This window comes from Trichosurus vulpecula, chromosome 5 (assembly GCF_011100635.1).
Source record: "Trichosurus vulpecula isolate mTriVul1 chromosome 5, mTriVul1.pri, whole genome shotgun sequence".
Lineage (NCBI taxonomy): Eukaryota > Metazoa > Chordata > Mammalia > Diprotodontia > Phalangeridae > Trichosurus > Trichosurus vulpecula.
This window is the reverse complement of record NC_050577.1, coordinates 19,116,827-19,139,217: the sequence shown is the minus strand read 5'-3', so window position 1 is coordinate 19,139,217 and position 22,391 is coordinate 19,116,827. Positions and strand designations below refer to the sequence as shown.

The window sequence follows — 22,391 nt, the reverse complement described above, 5'->3', positions numbered from 1 at the left end:
CTCTCACAACTACATATATTAATTAAGCATGCTACCTAGTTCTCTAAAATCTCAAATTTAATTATTATTAAGGAGGAAGATGAAAAAAATAAATTACCTTATAAAGCTCCTTCTCATCCTTTTCGGTCTTCAGCTGACATTCTAGCTGCTCTTTTTCAAGTGTTACTTTCTTGAGTTTGTCTTTCAAACTAAGAAAATATCAAGTCAAGTTAAACAAGAGAAGAGATCACTTCTGAAAAGAAAGAAGTCGCGATCGGCCACCCTCCATACCTGTCCAGTTCAGTCTCCTTTGTGATAGCTCTCTGGGTAACAGTCACAAGATCTTCCTCCAGCTGGAGAACTTTTGAAGCTGCTTCACTGTGTTTTTTCTCAAGCTCTTCATTTTCCATTTTTAGATTTTGTGATGCTTCAACAAGACCCTTTGGAACAAGGTATTTACGAGAATCAGGGAAGTACTTCCAATGCAAAAATTAAATCACAGATTTTTTTAAAATATTAGAGCAGTAAATCTTCACAGGGAGCACTTATGTTGAAACACCCATTTTACCACCTAAATGATTACAACATGGTTTCTATAAACTGATATATTACCCACCCATGCCCATCCTGTCCTGCAGCTTTGTATCATTTCACTCTTTTCTCCAGCAGAGGGCAGGCATTAGAAGGGAGAAGGAAATGAATATCAATACTGTTTTTCATGGCGAGCTTTTCTACAAAGGTGCAAGATAGAAAAAGTTGAACCAGGTGGCAAAAGCATGTGGTTTTGGATGAATATCTGAATCATTAACATCCTACGCCCCCCTCCTTAAGTATGTATTATTAATAACAGAATTGCATCAAGTCACTTAGCAACAATGCAAATTTATCAATACTGTTCTAAATAAATTTTAAGGAAAAGTAAAGGTCCAACAAAGAAAATAATTGTCAAATTGAGTACATTAAATTGTAGTTTGAAGTTTTCATGAATAAGCTGAAGAACAAATGGAAGGTTATTAAATAAAAGATCCTAATTTATTTTATGAAAACTGGAAAAGAATTTGACATTCCAGTAGAGGAAAAATAAACCACTAATCCATTCTTTCCTTTTGGCTAAAGCTAAGGGAAAAAAACAAGACAAACATTGATGCAGTTTGGGGGAAAAGCAGAAAGAAAAAAGTTTAAAATTTATATGATGTTACTGAATTAAAGCATGTAATCCAATAACTTTTTTTTAAAGAGAGAAATCCTTTTTAATGAAGAATTGTTAACATTCGCAACTAGCACAACAAAAACTACAGGGTATTCCTAAAGTCTGGACACATAGGCAAAAATGTATTATTTTCAAGAAATGAAATGAACGAAATTTTCAACATTTGATTTAATTGGAATATTAACAAATAACATCTTCAATATGATTTCTATCATTTGTGATGCAAAAGTTGATGCGCTTTGCAAGATTCACGTGAACTCGATGCAATAACTCCACATTGCCATCAATTTTGGCACATTCACTCAATCAGTAAGTACAGGCCCCTCTTACAATCTCAGCTTTACAAAATCTTTATGAGAATGATTTACACATGGACCAAAGACATCACTGACAAAAAGTTTTCATAAACTTCTCTTCTACAGGATTAACATCCCCCCTTCCTTTGGCTCATATGGAATGGCCTCAGTGCCCTTCACCACCCTGGATGCCCTCCTCTACCTCCCACTTTGGGGGTTTTCACCACCTATCACCCGTGTCTGGAATGCTCCCCCTCCTCCTGACTTCCTTCAAGTGCTAGCTTTAAATTCCACCTTCCACAGGAAGCCCTTCCCAATTTCTTTCAGTTCTAGAGCCTTCCCTCTGGTGATTATGTTCTATTTATCCTGTATGTAATTGTTTGGGTATGTAATTGTTACATGTATTACACAAGTAAAACCAACAACTTAAAAGAAACAGATATTTAGAAAATATAAATACCCAGATCAACAGAACAAGAAATAAGAAAATGTAAACAACTCTATTTCAGTAAAAGAAATTGAACAAGCCTTAAATGAGTTCCCAAAGAAAAGAACTCCAGGGCCAAATAGAGTAACAAGTAAATACTATTCAACATTCAAAGAACAATTAATCCCAATATTGCACAAACTACTTACAAAAATAGCAAAAGAAGGGATTCTACACCAAATGCATTGTATAATACGAATGTGGTCTTGATATCTAAGCCAGGGCAAGCCCAGTAGAACCTCCCACACTCCACACAGCCTCTTCTCTTTCTGCCTATGGAATCTAGACCCCGATTAGCTGCCCATACCCATTATGAACAGCACATCACAGGCTGGACAATAAGCATGTCTGCCCGCCTGGTTTTTCTAGAGTGGATAGTTAGGCTGAACTCATCCTCAGTATGATTCACATCTAGTTAAGTCCTGTAAGGTTCAGAAGCTTGATGCAATCACCTCAATGTCATCCCCCAAAAGAACACATGAAGGACCCCCCTATACATTTCTCACATCCATTTGGACTCTGTACTGGACATCTTCCTGGAGAAAAACCTTTACCTAGCATAAATCTCATTGGCTTATGATTATGTTAATATTACTCATCAGCAGGTCAGAGTTATTTCCACTGTTACTTCTTCAAAGGAATGATTTTGATAGAAACATCTTACTGCAGAACTGTTACAGTCTTATGTTCTACTAAATCAAAAATTGGGGATTTCGTTTTGTTTTGACCACCAACAAACAATAAGAGGATGTCACATTTGGACAATTGTGAAATGGGGGCATAGCAGAGCTGCAGCCTTCACTCCATGTGTATTATTGTTCTCAGAGAAATTCAGCGGAAAGAGAATAATGACGTGTATATTCAGGTTCTTTGACCTTTCTTCTATGGTAACAATAAGGTCTGAGACTTTTTACCAAGCTTTTGGTAACCTTCCCTCGTTTAAATACCTTAAAAAGTCATTTTACCAAAGATCCCAGCTACTAGGGGGCAAGAACTCACTACTGAACCAAAATCTTTGGGAAAATTGGAACATAGTCTGGCAGAAGCTAGGTCGAGAGCCACATCTCACACCATCTACCAAAATAAGCTCTGTGTGCATGATTTAGACATAAAGGGTGACATCACAAACAAATTGGAGGGGCATATAAGAAAATAACTGCCAGATATTTAGATGTGGATGAATTCAAGGCCACACAAAAGACAGAGAAGTTCACAGGAAATAAAAAGCACAATTCTGATTACAGAAGTTAAAAAGTCTTTACAGAGTAAAACAAATGCAATTAAAATTAGAAGTGAATCAGGTAAGTGAGAAAGTAATATTTGTAGCAAGTTCATCAGATAAAGGTCTCATTTCTAAAATATAAAGGGAATAGATTCAAATTTATAAGTACAAAAGTCACCCTCCAATTGATAAATGGTCAAATATGAACAGGCAGTTTTCAGAGGAAAAAATTCAAACTACAAATAGTCATACGAAAAAATGCTCTATCACTTTTAGAAAAATGCAAAATAAAACAATAAAGAGGAAAAGGACCCATAAGTACCAAAATATTTATAGCAGCTCTTTTCATAGCAACAACAAATTATAAAGTAAGGGGATGTTTTTGGCTGAATAATTTATGGGGTGTGTGTGTGTGTGTGTGTGTGTGTGTGTGTGTGTGTGTGTGAGAGTGAGAGAGACAGAGAGAGAAAAAAAATACTACTATGTTATAAGATAAGAGATGATTTCAGAAAGATTTGTGTGTGTAAACAGAATCAAGAGGACGATTTATGCAACAACAATCCTGTGCAGACAAATAACTGAAAGATTCAGGAATACTGATTAAAGCAATGGAGCTAATTACAGCTCCAGAGCACTCATGATGAAACATATCACAACTCCAGACAGGACTCAAGAGTGCAGATTGAAGCATATGTATTTTGGACACAGCTAATGCAGAATTGTTTGCCTGACTATACATATTTGTAATGAGGTTGTTTCTCTTGCTTTCTCAATGTGTGGGAGAGGGGGAGGTGAGAGGGAGAGAATTCAGAACTGAAAGTAAAATTAAATTGAATTAAAAAAAAAAAGAATTCAGTTTAAACAGTTAAGAAACACCCACAATTGTTAGGTACTAGGAATAAAAAGACAAAACCAAAACCACCCCTGCCCTCAAGAAGCTTATTTTTATTTGTACTGGGGGAAAGCACATAGTGAAGTAATTTACAAGATATATGCAAAGTGAATATATAGGAACTTCATGGAGACAGGACCACTAACTAGAAAGGCCTCCTGCAGGGGGATCATCCATGAGCTCAGCCTTGAAGGGAAGTGAGTAGAAGAACATTCTAGGCATGGAGGGAAGGCCAGCCTGTAGAAAGGTGCCAAAGAGAAGATGGAATACAAAACATCAAGCAGACCAGCTGGCCTGCAGCCCAGTGCGCTCCAGTGGCTACCTGTATCTAGAAGGCCCATCCCTCTCCAGTCATCTGTGAAAACCTAACAAATGGAACCTTCCCCAATCCCTTTGGGTAGATCCCTCTATTTACCTTCAAATCTCACACAGCATTTTATTTTCTAATTCTAACATGGTATTATGTATTATAACTATTGCTGCTAAAAAAGCTAAAAATTCATTGAGGTTTCTTATAGAAACCATATTTTATTAAAATCTCATCTCTCTCCAATGCCTAACACAGCATTCTCCGCAGGGTTTGATAATGTTTGCTACATTGGTACCATACAGTAATGTTGAGTACATAGAAAGTCATCATATCCTTAATAACCAAAACCATACCCAAAAAAGTATCTTAAAAATGATCAAGATTGCCTGGTGAAAAGCTCTAAAATGTTTCAAAATTGCTACATAAAAGACTTTAATAGTCAAGGTGTGACTCATCAATACAAGTGACAAGAAGGCAGTGCTGATGTTTCAACAACCTGATTATATCAAGTTTGTTCTTATTTAGAATGAGCCCCAGTAAATCTCTTATGACATTTGCATATGTAATAAACAAACCCTTGGAAAATTCTTCTGTTTTCATTTTTTTCTCTTCCTATTCTGAGTTACTAGTAATGGGCTCATGTCTATTAACTGAAGCTTAATTAACTACTGGCTGCTTCAGCTACATGTTTTACAATTCTACTTCAATTTTCTTCATCTCTGAAAATGCCTCGCCCCCAACAATCCTTCCCATTTGCACTACCTCCCTTCCTAGAATAATGGCTAAAGGTATGAGCTGGTTCAGAACATAATCTAAAAATATTTTTAGTTGTTGTTCAGTCATTCTTCAGTCCTGTCCAGCTCTCCACGACCTCATTTCAGGTTTTCTCGGCAAAGATATTGGATTAGTTTGCCATTTCCTTCTCCAGCTCATTAACTGAGGCAAACAGAGTTAAGTGGCTTGACCAGGATCACCTAGCTAGTAAATACCTGAGGGTGGATTTGAACTCATGAAAAGTTGTCTTCCTGATCCCAAGCCCAGTGTTCTACGCACAGTGGCGCCACCTAGCTGCCCCAAATTTGAATTATATTTGTTGTTGCTCAGTCATGTCTGACTCTTTATGACCCTGAGCACCACACTGTCCAAGGGTTTTCTTGGAAAAGATACTGGAGTGGTTTGCCATTCCTTCTCCAAAGCTAAAAATACTGGACACCTGATATAAACTTAGTAATATATAAATAACTCGAATGTGATAAATGAATGCAAATGCATGCTATGTGGGTCTATAATATGAATCACCTTTAACAACTACACAACTTAGGCTACGTTCACAGCCTATGAGAAACTAGGGCAAATCAAAAAGCAGGTGATGAATATAAAAACAAGCCTCTGAATTATTTTAATCCCTTTACATAATAGGAATGTGATTATCAGGTGAATTTGTAATATGACCACAGGATATTCTCTTGATCATCAGAGTCACTTCAAGAATATACTGGGCACCTGCAAGGAGCCAGGACTGGACAAGTGCCATTAGGGAAATGAATGACATAGAGAAAAGGCCTGCTTCCCCCCAACCACGCTGCAAAGACAAAATACATCAGGCATGTTTTAATCAGACAAGACAAGAACACATGCAACAAGTGGTGGATTACATGGAACAGACTGAATATACATATAGGAATTTAGAGGCAGAGGGCACAAGTTGGCTAGTATAGTTAGGAGAGTACGGCTTCATGAAGAAAAAATTATTCTTTTTAGGCAGAGGTAGTAGTTTAAGTATGAGACAGACAACAGAAAATGAAAAGTCTGGCCTGCAAAGATGGCAAGAGGAGGTTCATGGTAGAAAGCAGCAAGAAAAAAAGCTGCTTAATATGTAAGAGAGGGAGAGATTATGTAGGAATATTAGACTGAGGAGCGTGATCTGGAGGTTAAGGTAACAACTTTCACCTAAAGGTCTGGTTTTGAGTTGCTTTTTTTTTCTCCAGGGGCCCTGTGATCAAGGATTCTGGTCAACCCTTGGAGGCTAACAGCAGCAACAAGAAGTCAAATGGCAATGGTCCTGAACCCTGAGGATGTTGGATGCCTCCTAGACATCCGTTTGGTACAGAGAAGGTACCCTGCAATTACAAACAGCCAGGTCCTAATTAGTATGAATACAGATCCCATGAAAAGATTGCAAGCTTTGGATTCACACTGCATATTTCCACTGGGCTGGAACCAATGGCCAGATTTTACATAATTACAATGTCCAACAGTGCAAATCTGAGTGCACATGATCAGTTCACAAGGTTGCTTAGTTGCATTAATCAGGACCTTGCTGTAGCTAGTCAAAGAACAGCAATGAATCCTTTTCAATCCCCAAAGGTGAGCTGGAGGTGACCTAACCTGAAAACAAATCTCTAGCCATCTCAGAACCTTTTTTTTTTTTGCTTAGACCCAAGGCTCCAGAGAACGCTGTTCCATTGCCCTTGAAATTTCAATTCCTGCTGCTCCCCTGCAGAATCCTCAGAGCCTCTAAAACGTATGATGTGCTTGATGTCTCTCTAAAAGAAAGATACTGTCACTTAACCCCAATAGCCCTGCCTTCCCCCCTCCAAAAATAAATGAATAAATGAATGAATGAATGAATAAAAAGGAACAATAAGAGGCTACAGAAAACAACTTGTCCAAAGTTTCATGGGCAGGAAACAATGAGTTGAGATTTGAAACCAGTAATTCCATTCCACATTCAGGGCTCTTTCCACTGCATCAGCTTAGGTACAATGAGCTTCCTATTGCCTCCAAGATCGAATACATCCAAAGCCCTTCATAACCACACTCCTCCCACCTTTCCAGGCTTCTTATACCTTATTCCCATCATGCTTCCACCCAAGGACACCAGTCACAACACCCCATCTCTCCACTGCTGCCATCTTCCCTGGCTGCTCCTTATGCCTGGAACACTCTCCCTCTTCATGTCTTCTCTGCCTCCTGGCTTCCCAGGCTTCCTTTAAATCCCAAACAAAATCTTCCCTTCTAAAGGAAGACTTTCCCTCTCAATCTTAAGTCTTGTGCCTTCCCTCTGCTGATCCTGTACATAGCTGTTTGCCTGTCTCCCTCACTAGACTGTGAGCTCCTATACATAGCTATTTGCCGCTCTCCCCCACTAGACTGTGTGCTCCGTGAGGGCAGGGGGCTTTTTCTAGTACTTAACCCAGTGCCTGGCACAGAGCACTGTAAGTAAGGTACAGTAAGCAATGCTTACTGACTGACACCACAATCAGATTATTTATTATAAATATCAATTATGTTTCAATATAGTGGAAAAAACTATAAGAAATCAAAAGACTAGGAAATGCCACTGGCAGTGATTACAGGTACATTTGGTGCGCTTATAAACATCTATCTGTAAAGAAGAAATCTATTTCTTAAGTCTCTTCTATACTAAGATTCTGTTCTCCTCAAAGGCTGCCAAAATGTGTGTGATTCTTGGTCTGATCTTACTCTGAATATTCCACCCTATCCACACAACCTAAAATGTTGACTGAGCTTCTCTAGCTGTTTCCTGGATTTAATATTCTTGAGCCTCTAATCTGCTGCCTTAAAAACAACCCACTACTTTGAGGAGAGTCACCCAAGCCTTCCGATAGGAATAAAATACATGGGCTCTATGAAGGAGATTATCTTCACTGCCCAATGGTCATTTGGGCCCAAGTCAAGGTCTGTGGCTATGTTCCAGGTGATTTAGTATTGCCCCCACCCTAAAATATGACTTCTAACAGCAGCTTCAAGTGATGACAAATACAAATCATTTAAAAAATATAAACAGCATATAAGCCAAGGTCTCTAAGAGCTAAATTCCTGAAATATACACCAGAAGGTATATTTTGTATCAAACTAACCACATGACTTCACTCCCTTTGTGTTGCTTCCCCATACAAATGGAGAAGAAAAATTCAGAATAGATGCTTCCCCCACAACCCTTCTTTTTTCCTGTTTTAAAATAGCCACCAATTCCCCCCGAGGTCATCTCTGAAGCAGAATGATTTGTCCTTGACACTGCTCACAAGATTTAAAGCAGCAACTGGATTCTTACCACTGAAGGAAGGAGCAGCTATTGAGGGCACATTTCTCAACTCCACTCCTTTACCTGTGGATTGCAAAGCTTTGGGGCCATGAAAAAAAAATAGGAGTTCTGACCTCAAGGCACTTTTTTATCTTTCTAAACCATTTTTATACATATCTGCACGAGACATACCGTACGGCATTACTAATATTTTCAGTAAGAGGCTGACCGAACATTCAAGAACACTGGATGTGAACATCCAGATGTTACCTTGTAATTACAGAATAATTATTTTAAGTCACTAATTTGTTCCCATAAAAATTACCCATTTTATGAAAAGAATCACAACAGCCATTCTCCTATTGCATTTAGAACTATTCAATGTCTAGACAATTTTCTAATAAAAAGTTTACTGCATAAATCAAAGGGGTACCTATACATGGTATCCCAAAAATCTTTATGCACTTTTAAGTCACTAAAACTTAAACGTGAATGAAGACTTTTGGGACACCATTAAGTTTCAGGGACAACATTACTAAGTTTTTAATAGCTTAAAACTGCTAAGACTTTTGCAACACCATGTTATTAATCATTTATAGCTTTCCTTCCAAATTTACAATTCTTAAAAAATTTTTCAGTACTTATATATAAATCCATTGTGTCTTAGGAAGGGAGAGGCAAAATATTTTCATGTAGAACGCAGGCTTACATTTGCACTTTAAGTCAGTTAGAAAATATGATTACCTTAATAAATTTTCTTCATGCTCCATTTTGCCTAAACATATATCTAATTCTTGAGAGGTTTCTATAGGTAGTATCTTTCTATGAAGACCAGATTGCACTTCAAAATCAAATTAGAACAAATACAAATCCCACCACCTCTGGCAATTAGTTGTATGACCTCAGGAAATCAATTAACTTATCTGAGCCTCGTTTTCCTCATCTATAAAATGGATATAATACCTTCAATTTTAACCTCATAAGGCTGTTGGGAAGGAACAAATCAGATAATTATGTACACCTACTTTGTAAAACCTAAAAGAGCTCTCCAAATGTCCACTGTTATTTCTACCAAATTAAAAGAAGCTTCAGAAGATATTTAATGTCTAAAGCAGTAAACTGAAGTCATTCTATTGCAGGAGAGAGAAAGGACATAAACTGTCTTCTGCCTCCAATCAGGCAATGGCACAGGACACTCTGATTAAACTCTTCCAAAATTTTCAAATTCTCACACATTCTCCAAGCAATTCTTTTGTAAATCTTTGTCCTAAATACCCTCCCAGCTGTTGTTCACTATCTAAATGGTCATTCGGTACTCTAAAAATATTAAATGTCAGTATTCATAATAATTGTATCTAAGTTTTGTAAACTTTTACATTTATTCATTGTTTTTGCTCTTCCAATTTAAACACACAGCCTTTAATGAAGCCACTCTATGCTTTTCTGTATCTCATATTTTTCAGCTTTAATAGAATTGAAGGAATTAAGCTTAAATCAGGTGTCCATTAAAGTGCTTCAAACTGATTTTTATGATCAAAAATTACAAAAATTCATCTCCCTTACTCCATCCACTTCCTAGGTTAATTTACCAAATTCTTCTTTTCTGAGAAGCAATTGTTTTTAATTGCCTTATTTTATGATCTCTTTTCTCGGTGTGTTAATAGTTCATAATATTTCAAAAGCAAAGACAAAAATTGGTTTTCTATCCTGAACGCTGCAATTACTGTCAAAACATCTGGAAACAGTTGTCATGAACTGCCTTACCAAGCCTGGTACCAAAAGTCTGAAGTATTTTAACCGTTTTATAACATAAAAGGAGCTGTGGCAGCAGGTTAATAGGGGCTGACCTATTCTTGCCTAGATGTCTATCTGAGTGTGTTTTTCCATAGTTTGTTTTTGCCCCATTTAATTGGTGCTTGGAAAAGGTGGCTTCCTTGTACTCGCCTCACCTTGTATTCCACTTGCAGCTGGTCACATCTCTCCTTTTCACTGCTAAGTTCCTTTTCCAGGCTTCCAACCTGCTCTCTGAGCTGCGAAGTCTCCTTCTCCAGGACACTGGTTACCTTCAACAGCTCTTCTTTTTCTTTCATTGTTTTCTCAATTTTGAACTACAAAACAAAGAAATCTTATATAAATTAACATTTTTCACACTTCAAAACAAGTTTTATTTTCTGAAGTTTGTTGTTTTGCTACAATAATGAAGGGAGTGTTACTAGAAACCACAGTCTCTAAATTCTTTATGCCAAAAACCTCTGACAACCCTCATCTGGAAAAATCCTTTCATAATCCCAACATTAAACAGAAAAAGAAATCTTGGCATTAGCAAGAAATGTTATTAAGAACAATAAAGTCTATATACTGAAGGAAATAAGACATCCGACTATGGCTTCAACATCAACAAAGCATACTTCAAGCAAAATGATGTGGCCAAGGTAGATTTAATTCAAAACAATTATTAATGAACCTTCTATTTGCAAGACACCACCATGTTAACCCTAATTACGACTCTGACTCTGAGTTGAAATTCCAAAACAAAACTATGGCCCTTGAGGATATTCAAATCTATTGCATGGATGCCACAGGCACCCTTCCCAGTGAGAAAATTCTATCTACCAATGCAGATTAGCACCTGCTCTGCAACCAGACTTTCTTAAAGAGCTGCCCAGCACAAAGATGAACTGAGCTCAAGTCTGTCAGATTCCACTACAGTGTCTCTCAGGTTAATCACCCTCTCAATGTCACCCTAAGAGACACTGACTAGGATCCCCACTTGTGCCCCAGAAACGGGAAGGCTTTCACACACATTATCCTACCTGATCACCACAAGTACCTTCTATGGTACAAAGTACAGATATTGGCACTACTTTACAAATAAGGAAACTGAGGCTCTAGGAGAACCGCACCACATCCTCCCCCTCAGAGTCGCCGTGGGAACCAAATGTCAGTCAGTACAGCTGCATTACACTGAACCCCTCCGGGGCAGCCTGGCCCAGAGCAAAGAGCACTGGCCCCAGAAGTGGAGGACCTGGGAGCAGGCCCCACCTCTACTGCTTGATATCTGTGACCTTGGGCAAGTCCACTGATTGTCCTAGACCCAGCTTCTTCATCTACAAAGCTGGACTAGATGAGGTGCCTTCCAGTTCTAGATCAGGACCCCATGATCTTTGAACTAAGCACAAAACAATCAACAACTGATACAGTCATCTGACTGGGCTTCAGGGCCAGTCTCCCTGCAAACTAGAAATATTTGTCAAGCATTTCTAAGTCATGGGAACTTCAGAAAAAAGACAAGCACAGATAATGGGAATTTAGTGCCAAAAGGGACACTGAGCTCATTTGGCATGCCTGACTTTCTCCTAAATAGATCTTATACCTGACCCCTGCAGAACTCTTCTCTTTAGCCCTGCCAGGCACATAACCAAAGGGAGCATACTCCTCACAATAGAATCCAAACTGGATCCAATAAAAAGTCTGGGTCTTAAGCCTCTGATTCATCACTGATGAGCAATCATACTATCCAAAATGAGGGCAGTAAAATTTAGTCCTCAACTCCACTCCATCCTCCAGCAGATAACCCGACTTTCTCATTTACAAAAACTGAGGTCATCAGTCCTCAGTGCCTTCATCTCCCCTACTTCAATACCTCAAAAGGTCCCTTTATCTTTGCCATTCCCCTTAAAGCTACATTCCTATATACTCTTGTAAAAAGAGTCTATACTGTTTTTGCACAAACAAAACCAATGCAGCCAAGATTAGAAAGAAAGCAAAAATGAGGGGGAAATATTACTGCAAGTTTCTCCGATAAAAGCTCATCTCTCAAATATATCAGGAACTAAGTCAAAGTTATAATACTATAAAAGTCATTCCCCAATTGATGAATGGTCAGAGGATATGAACAGGCAGTTTTCAGATACAGAAATTAAAGGTATCTATAGTTATATGAAAAAATGTTCTAAATCACTAACAGAGAAACGCAAATTAAAACAACTCTGAGGTACCACCTCACACCTTTCAGAATGGCTAAGATGGCACAAAAGAAAAATGACAAATGTTGGAGGGAATGTGGGAAATTTGGGAAACTAATGCCCTGTTGGTGGAATTTAACCATTCTGGAGAGCAATTTGAAACTATACCCAAAGGGCTACAGTATAGTATAGTGTGTATGTGTATGTATTTATATGTGTGTGTTATGTATATGCATGTATGTATTTGTAGATAGATGGTATAGCAGCTATACCTTTTGACCCATAAATACTAGGTTTGTATCCCAAAGAGATATTTTAAAAAGAGGAAAAGGACCTATATATGGACAAAAATATTTATAGCAGCTCTTTTTGTTGTGGCAAATACTTGGAAATTGAGGGGATGTTCATCAGTTGGTGAATGGCTGAAGAACTTGTGGCATTTGATTGTGATAGAATACTATGTTCCATAAGGAATGATGAGAGCAGGCAGATTTCAGAAAATCTTAGAAACACTTAGATGAACTGATGCGAAGTAAAGTGAGCAGGAGGACATTGTACAAATGAACAGCAATACTGTCCAATGACCAACTGGGAATGACTTAGCTATTCCCAGCAATTTAAAGATCTAAGACAATTCTAAAGGACCTATGATGAAAAATGCTATCCACCTCAAAAGAAGGAACAGATGGAATCTGAATGCCAAAGCACAGTTTTACTTTATTTTTCTTGGGGTTTTTTTTGTTCATTTTCTTTCACAACATGACTAATATGGAAATGTTTTACGTGACTGCACATTTATAACCTTTATTAAATTGCTTGCCTTCTCGATGACAGGGGAGGAAATGGAGGATGAGAGAGAATTTGGAACTCGACATTATAAAAAGGTTAAAAATTGTTTTGACATGCAATTGGGAAAAAATTAATTGTTAAAATTCAAAGGAATCTATACTCATAGCCTCTACTTCCTCATCTCCTGACTCCTCAGCCCCTTGGAACAGAGAACATGGCTACTGACCCCACACCTTCTCAGAAACTGCTTTTTCAGATTTCTCACTGAGCTTTTAATTGCTCACTTCTATGGCCTGATCTTCCTTCAGCTTTCCAAATCAATGACAGTCTCCCCCTCCTGGAATCTCTCTCAAACACTGCTCTCTACTGATTCTCCTCCTTTCTGAATGCTCCTCCCTCAGTCTCCCTGAATGGCTCACCATCAAGCTCGGTATCTCCAAGAGTTTAGGCTTGGTCTTCTTTTTCTCTCTTCTTGTCTATGAAGACAATTCGTACCCACACTGATGCAAGATTCTCTAAGGACTCAACATTTCTTATTGTTAATGTGTTTGGCAATGTCTAAAACTGTAGCAAATTAGCACAGATACCACAAAGTCTATCTTAGCCCAGAAGGAGACCTTTCAGCCCTGACTTCTCACTTTTTCTCTCCCAGTTAAAAACAAAAACCTCTTTTCTTGCAAGAGACCTCCCTCCCACAAGTTTGAAACTAAAACAGGGCTTGGGAGAACCTGTGTTCATTTCCTTGTTCAAATTACAGAAGTCAGAGAGACAACACTTATATTAAGGGGCACTTATTCTTAGAGTGTTGTTAGCGATCCAAACCAAGGGTAATCATCTGTTCTTCCCAATGCGGTCGGCCCTTTGGAGTATTCATTTGGGCTCGTGAAAAAGGCAAAAGGGCTGCTCGGAAATTTATTCCTGTATTTATTTAAACCCACACAGGAAAATAAATGTCAGAGTGTACATAAATTGGGAAAAATGTGTATGATCTTTAAATACTGGAAAATCATTACTCACAGAATTTTCTCTTTCCTACCTCCATCTTAAGGGGATCCATTTTTATCAATAATATGACATATCCCTTGGAAGCAAATCTGAGGGCAGACTCAACTTGCAGAGGAAAAACTCAAGCAAATCTTAGCAAGAATTTCTTGGTCTTATTTGACGCAGCGCTCCAGTCAAGTAAAAGGAGCAGCCATTCAGAAGTCGACAGACTGGCTTCTAGTCCCAGCTCTACTTAGGGGCAGCTTGGTGGTACAGTGGATAGCACACAGGACCTGCAGTCAGGAAGAACTGAATTCAAATCCAGCCTCAGACACTGAAGACACTGTAGCTGTGTGAGCAAATCACTTCACTTTTATTTGCCTCATAACACTAACAGGATTGTTGTGAGGATTAAATGATCGTAACAGTGCCTGGAACATAGCTAACATCAGCAGTAGCGAGGGGACCTCGTACATTCCCACCCATCTGTCAAATAAGGAGAATGGACTGTGCACCCTCCATAGGCTCTATATACTCTCATACATTACATAAGAGATCTTTTATGAAATCATAGAAATTCCACATCCTATAACCATTTGTCACATTGACATTTAAGCACCTACTATGTGCCAGGCATTGTGCTAAATGTTGGAGATACAAATACAAGCAAAAAGACAGGTCCTGTCCTCAAGGAGCTTCCATTCTAATGGAGGAAGATGATGTACAAGACAGAGCTCAAGAGGGCAGGGGGAGGCATCCTTCTGAAGTCCTGAATAGGGCCTGGAGAAGGAAGGAAGGCTGACTTGGGCTCTCTGCCCAATGCTCCCAGAAGAACTCACCCATGGGAGAAGAGGGGAACGGTGAGCACTGTGGGGGAATGTTCTAGAGTAAAAAGAGTGCAGAACCTGCAAGCTGTTTAGAGCCAGGAGGCCCTTAGAAATCATCTCTCCCACCAGGGTCCCAGGCTGGGGAATGCTGCCTCACTGGCTTGTGGAATTGTACTGTAGGAAAATGCAGCCATTAGGAAGTTCTTGGCTTCTGAAGCAAGTTTTCAGAGCTTGTCAATGAACACAGAACATCCCCAAGGTCCAGAGCGAGCTGGAGCCATTAGGACTGTACTTGTCCTCGGAGTACCACTGAGAACCTATGAGCTTTAACTGCCTTGAGAGTGACTTTGGAGTGACCACTAAGTCAGACTGGCCACTCAGACAGCTCAAGAATCCCTGCAGCCACCAGGAGGACTTAGCTTTAGAATGCTGTGTTATCTGTGTTTTACTAAATTTTTGTTTACATATTGAACACTCCCCCATTACATCTTAATCTAGTACAGGTGGCATGGAGGAGTATTGAGGGCTGCCTGTGGCTGCATGTTTGATACCTAGCACACTGAACAGAGTACCAGCCTCATAGTCAAAGATCTGAGTTTAAGTCACACCTCTGATACAGGCTGGCTCAGTGACCCTGGACCAATCACTTGACCTCTTGGGACCACTGGCAACGCCTGAGTTCCTGTCACAGAATGCACTAGAGATCTGCTTTGGTAAAGGGCGTTTCCTCACTGGTTACTGATGACACCAACGTAATCACAGGCCTGATGAGCCCCCTAATTTATTTACAATATTGCAATTTATTTTTAAGTGGAATATGTAGATTTAGGGTGCATTGTTTTTTATTTTAAATACACCATTACATTTTCCTTAAAAGGAGAGACTTCAAAAAAGCTTAAAAAAGCCCTCAAAGACAAAGGGCTTTCTGTCTTTGCTCTGCTGCGACCTTCCTGTGTGACCTTTGGAAAAGTCACTTTCCACTGCATGGTCCCTTCTGCTTCACAGTCTCCACAAATGATTTACTCCATACACACTTAGATATTTTGTGTTGACTTAATCGTGTTCCTATGTTCTCCCTAATGGAATGCAGCTTCCCTGAGAACAGACTGTTTTATTGGTATCTCTGCATCTTTGGTTCTGCTTGTTTAGATTGTGTGGAAAGCACTATGCTAGGTGTTGGAGATCGAGAGGAAAAAAAAGCAAAACCTGCTACCCTCAAGAAGATTACATTTCTGTGGGATGGAGTGGTAAAGGAGATGCTGATTGATCCTACGCCTGATTTGAGAACAAAATCAGTTTGGTCGGTGTGGAACCAGTGTTGGGTCCTTAGAGGACCACCCTATTGCTTACACATACATGTGATTCATCTTTATCTGTTTAAAAAAGAGTCTAAACTATATGCCCACATAACTGTGGCCATTCTAATTCCAGGCCGACATTCTAAAAGGAATATAGAGGACACAGAAGGAAATCTACCTAACAAGCTAATAGATTCAAATTTCTTTCTATAAAACCATCATATTAGATGAGGATGAACTGACAAAATTTTTGCCACTTCACACAATTACTTAGGAGAAGCAGAAAGAAATAAGCATCGAAAGCACTAAATGCCAAAACTGTAGGAGTTTGGTAGAGTTCCTGAAGTCAGGGTGGTCTAAGGAGTACCCAACAAGCTGTTCATTATCAGCCATAACAACATTCTTCTCAAGAGGGAAGGTTTGTTTCAGTCTTTGAGAACTATCAAATCCCAGGCTAAAAACCTTGATCATTAAGCAGCTGTCACTACAAAATGTTTTAGCCACCCTATAAAAGTAAAATTTATTTATATAAGATAAGACAGGAATTTCGGGAGTGGGGGGAAAAAAATGGAAGGATTCCCAAGAAAAATATTAGTTTCTTCTAGCTTTCTTAGCCTTACATATTTCTACAAAAACATATCTACCACTGGTTTTTTAAAAAGAGGAGGCGTCTATTTTCTACATTCTGAACTCTCAAAATAATTAGGCTGGAAGTAAACTCACATGCAAATAAGCCTACATTCCAAGGAGGCTAATGACCAAAAGAAAAGCCACACATACACCAAAATATTTGCACCTTTTGTGGCAACAAAGAACAGAAAACAAAATAAATGCCACCCCCTGGGGTCTGACCAAGTGAACCTTAGTATATGAAAGTAATGAAGCATCACTGCACTGAAAGAAACAATGAGCGATGGCAACTACAAAGAAGCACGGGAAGACCCTGGTACAGACTGAAGTAAGCAGACTCAGGAAAACAAGGCTCTGCAATGACTCTAATAACAGAAACAGAAAGAATAATGACAAACAGCTAAAGCTGACCACTGTGAAACCACCAGGCCGCTGCCTATGGGCTCCCTCCCACTGCCAGGAATACTATAGTGGGCAGATCCCAGGCTGGCACAAATAGGGTGGGGGGCCCCAGAGTGCTTATGGATGGTGAAACAGCCAAGCCCAGGTCAGAAACAGAACAGGCCAAAGCTGCCCTTGCAGATCAGGGTGGCATGCACCTGGGCTTCCAGCCTCAGGCAGATGGCAAGAGCCAGTCTTTTTTAATTATTTGTTTTTACCACCTTGGCTAAGGGTGGCCCTCAGAGAAGGGACTGAGAAGTTATTTCCCCCGGCTTTTTTGCAAAGGTTAGGAACTACAGGTATGGAGCATTGGAATGGAATGTCAGGCTTGTCCGCTATGATAGTTTTACTCAACTGTTTTTTACCTTCTGGGAGAGGAGAAAGGAATATATTGGGAAATATAGGTGATCATAAAAACAAGGAATCATAGGATCACAGGTTTAAAGCTGAAAGGAAACTTAGAAGTCCTGGAATCCAACCAGAGAGTTAAGTGGCTTGCCCAGGGCCACATTTTTCAAAAGTGTCAGAGAGACAGTATTAAAACTCCAAGCGTACTACTCTTTCTACTACACCACACTCCAATACAAATCTAGAAAAAGGAAAAATTACTTGCAAAATACTACCTGCACTTTTGCTGCTGTTCAGTCATCTCTCACTTTTTATGACCCCATGGACCATAACTGTCCATGGGGTTTTCTTGGCAAAGATACCAGAGTGGTTTACCATTTCCTTTTCCAGTGGATCATTTTGTCGGGCAAACAGCTTAAGTGATTTGCCTTGGGTCACACAGCTAGAAAGCATGGAGGGTGGATTTGAACTCAGGTCTTCCTGACTCTTGCACTCAGTGTACTTTGTATGCTCTTCTGTGCACATCTCGTTTCTTTAACTACATGCTTTCCGAAAGAAAGGACCACATCTTATTTAAACTCTATCTCCCCCAGCACCCAGCAAAGGACTTCGCACAAAGTATAAAATTAATCTTTGTTGCAGTTAACTCAAGTGTGGCATGCTCTTCCATTAGGCAAAGTGGAAAGGTGCTTGGGGAGCACAAGCTGGGACGAATGGAAATGTGAAGGGCAGTGACCTTTGTTCCTCCCTTCCCAAGACCTAACAAAACACAGTGACTCTTCTACAGAGTAAAAGTTGTTCAGCCATTTCAGCTGTGTCTGACCCTTCAGGACCCCACTTGGGGTTTTCTCAGCAGAGATGCTGTCATGGTTTGCCATTTCCTTCTCCAGCTCATTTTACAGACAAGGAAACTGAGGCCAACAGGATGGAGTGACGTGCCCAGGGTCACACAGCTAATTAGGTGTCAGAGACGGATCTGAACTCAGGTCCTCCTGACTGCAGGTCCCATGCTCTATCCTCTGCACCACCCCCCCGCCAAGTTACAAAACAACTGTGCCCTGTTTCTTTGAGATCCAAATGGAATAAACAAGTGATCACCTATGAACACTTATGGTAGGAAGACATCCACGCATTCTAAACAATCGGGGGAAGGGAAGGGAGGGGAGACAATGAGAATTCCAACAGCCATATCCACCCTGGTCTCTCAAAGAAAAGCAGCAGTTCTGGGGAGCTCTCCACTCAAGGACTGATGCTGGGCAAGCACAGAGAAGGAATGTCTCTCTTTCTCTCTCTCCCTCCCTCTCTCCTCTCTCTCCCTCTCTGTCTCTTCTCTCCCCCTTCTCCTTCTCTCCTTCTTTTCTCTCTCTCTCTCTCCCCTCTTTTCTCTTCCCCTGCCCCCACCCCACCTCTGACTAAAGAAGCCAATGGAACGATCTGCTGTATTTGTATCTACACATCCCCAGAACCTCTCACAGGGTAACCTCTTGCCCGAAGTCAGTGCTTAGTAAATGTTCTGTGCTGTTCAGTGAACACAGAATTGCCTAGAATTGCTGCCATGCTTTCTGTGGCACAGTAGCCTAGGAAAGGCAAGCCAAAGTCCTGCTTTGGAAGGCACTATCAACTTTCTAACAGTGGAATACTTCCCCAGCACCCCGAGACACTTATAATGGCACCCCAGGATGATCTAGAAACTGACAAAGGCTTTTAAATAAGTATATGGTGGAAAGAAGACTGACCTGACTCAAGACACCAAGGAGCTCGTGGCTGTGGTTAAGTCACCCCCTCTCTCAGACTCACTTTCCTCATCTATAACATGAGGGGGCTGGATAAGACAACCTCAAAGGTCCTTTAACTGACTATGAAGCCAATGAAACTGACTTTCACTTGAAACCATTTATTTCACAGCCGTAAGGTCATATATACCAAACAGATCTAAAGTTACTTTTTCTAAGTGTGATAGTTTTATTCCCATTCTCAATGGCAACAGCTTTCTTCTCTCTAGCAGCAGTAAGATCTGCACTTGGAAAAAAGTAAAAAATAGCAGCAGTGACTGTCTGATAAGTAAGGTACTCCCTGGAGTCGTTAGCTAACTGCTTCTTAAAGATTCTCGCTAATATGCACATCTTTAGGATAAAATTTTAAACATTTTTTCTTCCAACATTTAACAATAAGAGCCAACATTTACATAGTACTTCCTGGCTTACAAAGTGCTTTGGGTATATCATTACATTTGATTCTTACAGCTGTGTAAAGTAGGTTCTGATAAGGCCTTTTTACAGATGAACAGCAGGTCTCAAACTCAGATCTCCCTGGTCCCAAATTCAAGATTCTACCCACTAACACCTAGTTGCCTAAATGTTAGTATAAATCTCTTTACTGAAACAACAGCAGTTCAGTTTCTAACAAACCTCAAGCAGGCCAGCTTTTGTAGTGACGACCAACATGTCAGAATTTCCTTCATCTTCCATAGTCAGTAGTTCCTCAACTGGAGAAGATGCCCGAAATTGGAATGGTGTACTTGCTCCTCGAATCTCACCCTTATGGGTAACATAACAGAACTGATAAAATTCTCCATCATCATTTGGAAGGTAATACCCTAAGAGGGAAAGAGAGTAACGAAACCAAAATTTTTAAAAAGTGTTTACTGACCACATATCCAGCTATATACTAATAACAAATAAGAGTTTTTTCTATCTAACAATCTCCAATGTGGTTTTTCCCTACCTTTTTCCCCATGCTTTATACTCAACATTAAATTAATCAACTCCTTTTCCACATTGCCTAACCCACTTAAATAATATTACATCAAAGTAACTTTGCAAAAAAGTCACTTGTTTGAAAGGTGTATTAGTAGGAATAAGACCAACAGTTAAAGTTGTCTATTTTAATATCTATCGCTTTAAAAATAGGACAAGTTAATAAAGTTTTTTGGTTATTTTCCTCATCAAAAGCACCTTGACCTTCTCAGAGCAAAAGCTATATATGATAACAATAATATAATAACAATACTATAACAGCAATACACCCAACTGATCGACTCTAGGACAGGAAACATTTATTTTGAATGTATCTCAATATTAAAAAATTGTTTCAAAACAAAGATATTTTTGTATAAAATTTCACAATGAAATATGCCAGACATTACTGGCTTAACCTTGCTACTGGTTTTGTTATTACTTAAGAAAGAAAAACTACCATACTCCAAAAAGGTAAAATCCTTCTGACATCGGAAAACTGCCATCAGAAAATCACACTGCTTGCCTTTTCAATGAGCACGGCAGAGCATAGAAAGAGGGAGTAAATGTGAAATTCAAAATAAAAAGAATGTTATAATTTTTTAAATAAGTTAGAATTCTTACTCCAAACAAAGAGAGAAGGACATATAGTAGGAAATAAAAGTAAAAACAAAAAACAAACAATAAAATCATTTAAATGTGGCTACACAAAAAAATCAAAAACAAAAAATGGTTTTCATGGATCACATTTCATCGAAGGCCTCAAGATTTAATCTTATGGCATTAGAATATTGAGAAAATGACCAAACTTCTGTACATAATTTCATGACAGTAAAAAGTCTTCCTCCCTAGCCGTTTGGCTGCCAAATACAGAACAGCTTTAGATTTCTATTTCATAAGCAATATCATACTAATAACTAATATCCTAACACGAATATTGCACTGTTTGAGTATGCAACGGTTTTTGTAAATAAGACAATTATATGTTCATAAAACATTAAAATGCAGTTGATACTTGTCTTCTTTGGGGGTTACCCTGGGAAATGGAAGTGATACAAAACTAAAGAACTAAACAAGTACAAAGCTACATAAATAAAACTTGACTCCATTTTATTCAAATAATCAAATACTTTAAAAACTTACTAAACTGGAATTAAAATTGTCAATCTTAGTCATTTTAGTAAAAAGAAGACTGATCAACTTTTGGAGACAAGACCACTTTCCCAGGATAGCAGAGGATTCTTTACAAAACTCTTGTCTCACCAATAAAGCCAAATAACTGCCTGCCCACATTTCCTACAGAGCTGTATCTGTTGCTTCTGCCAAGACATGGCCTTCCACACAGAACAAATAATAAATTATAGATTTGTTTATTCTAATTTAATACTTCGTTATCTGATTTTTTATCTTATAAAATCACAGTCCATTAGAACTAAAAGGGACCTTAGAAATAATCTAGGTCTGGGGCAGAGCCAAGATGGCAGCTGGAAACCAGGGACTCACTTAAGCTCTCCGCCAAATCCCTCCAAACACCCGTAAGAAATGGCTCTGAACAAATTCTGTGGCAAGCCAAGGTAAGACTCCCAGAAGGGTGAGCTTCACTTTCGAATATGATTCATGGCCTTACTATTCCTTGCACAAGACACTCCCTTCTCCAACCTCATCCCTTTCCATGGGCTGTCACCTAGAACACTGTCTTGGTCTTTTCCCCAGGCTTTCTTCAAGGCTCAGCTTAAATCCCACCTACAGGGAGAGGCCTACCTTGGCAACCCATCCCCCGATATTGCCCTGCCTTGTAGATTATCTCTAACTGACCTTGCACTCACATATACATAGTTGTGCTGGCTGTCTCTCCCATTAAGATGAGCTCCTGGTGGGCAGGCAGGAACCATGTTTTGCATTCTTTGTATTCCTGTACTTAGCTTATGCC

General features: G+C 39.3%; 1 protein-coding gene across 2 annotated transcripts in view; it reads right to left on the bottom strand.

Moving 5' to 3' along the window:
- TAX1BP1 (Tax1 binding protein 1) overlaps window positions 1–22,391 on the bottom strand; it is a 68,817-nt gene that overhangs the window by 33,443 nt on the left and 12,983 nt on the right. For both annotated transcript variants that reach the window (XM_036758706.1, XM_036758707.1), the window contains exons 4-7: window positions 20,135–20,322; window positions 10,394–10,552; window positions 271–419; window positions 98–188 (exon numbers count right to left, since the gene is read on the bottom strand). In XM_036758706.1, coding sequence (XP_036614601.1) covers window positions 98–188; window positions 271–419; window positions 10,394–10,552; window positions 20,135–20,322 — 587 coding nt within the window. The remainder of the gene's footprint in view (window positions 1–97; window positions 189–270; window positions 420–10,393; window positions 10,553–20,134; window positions 20,323–22,391) is intronic.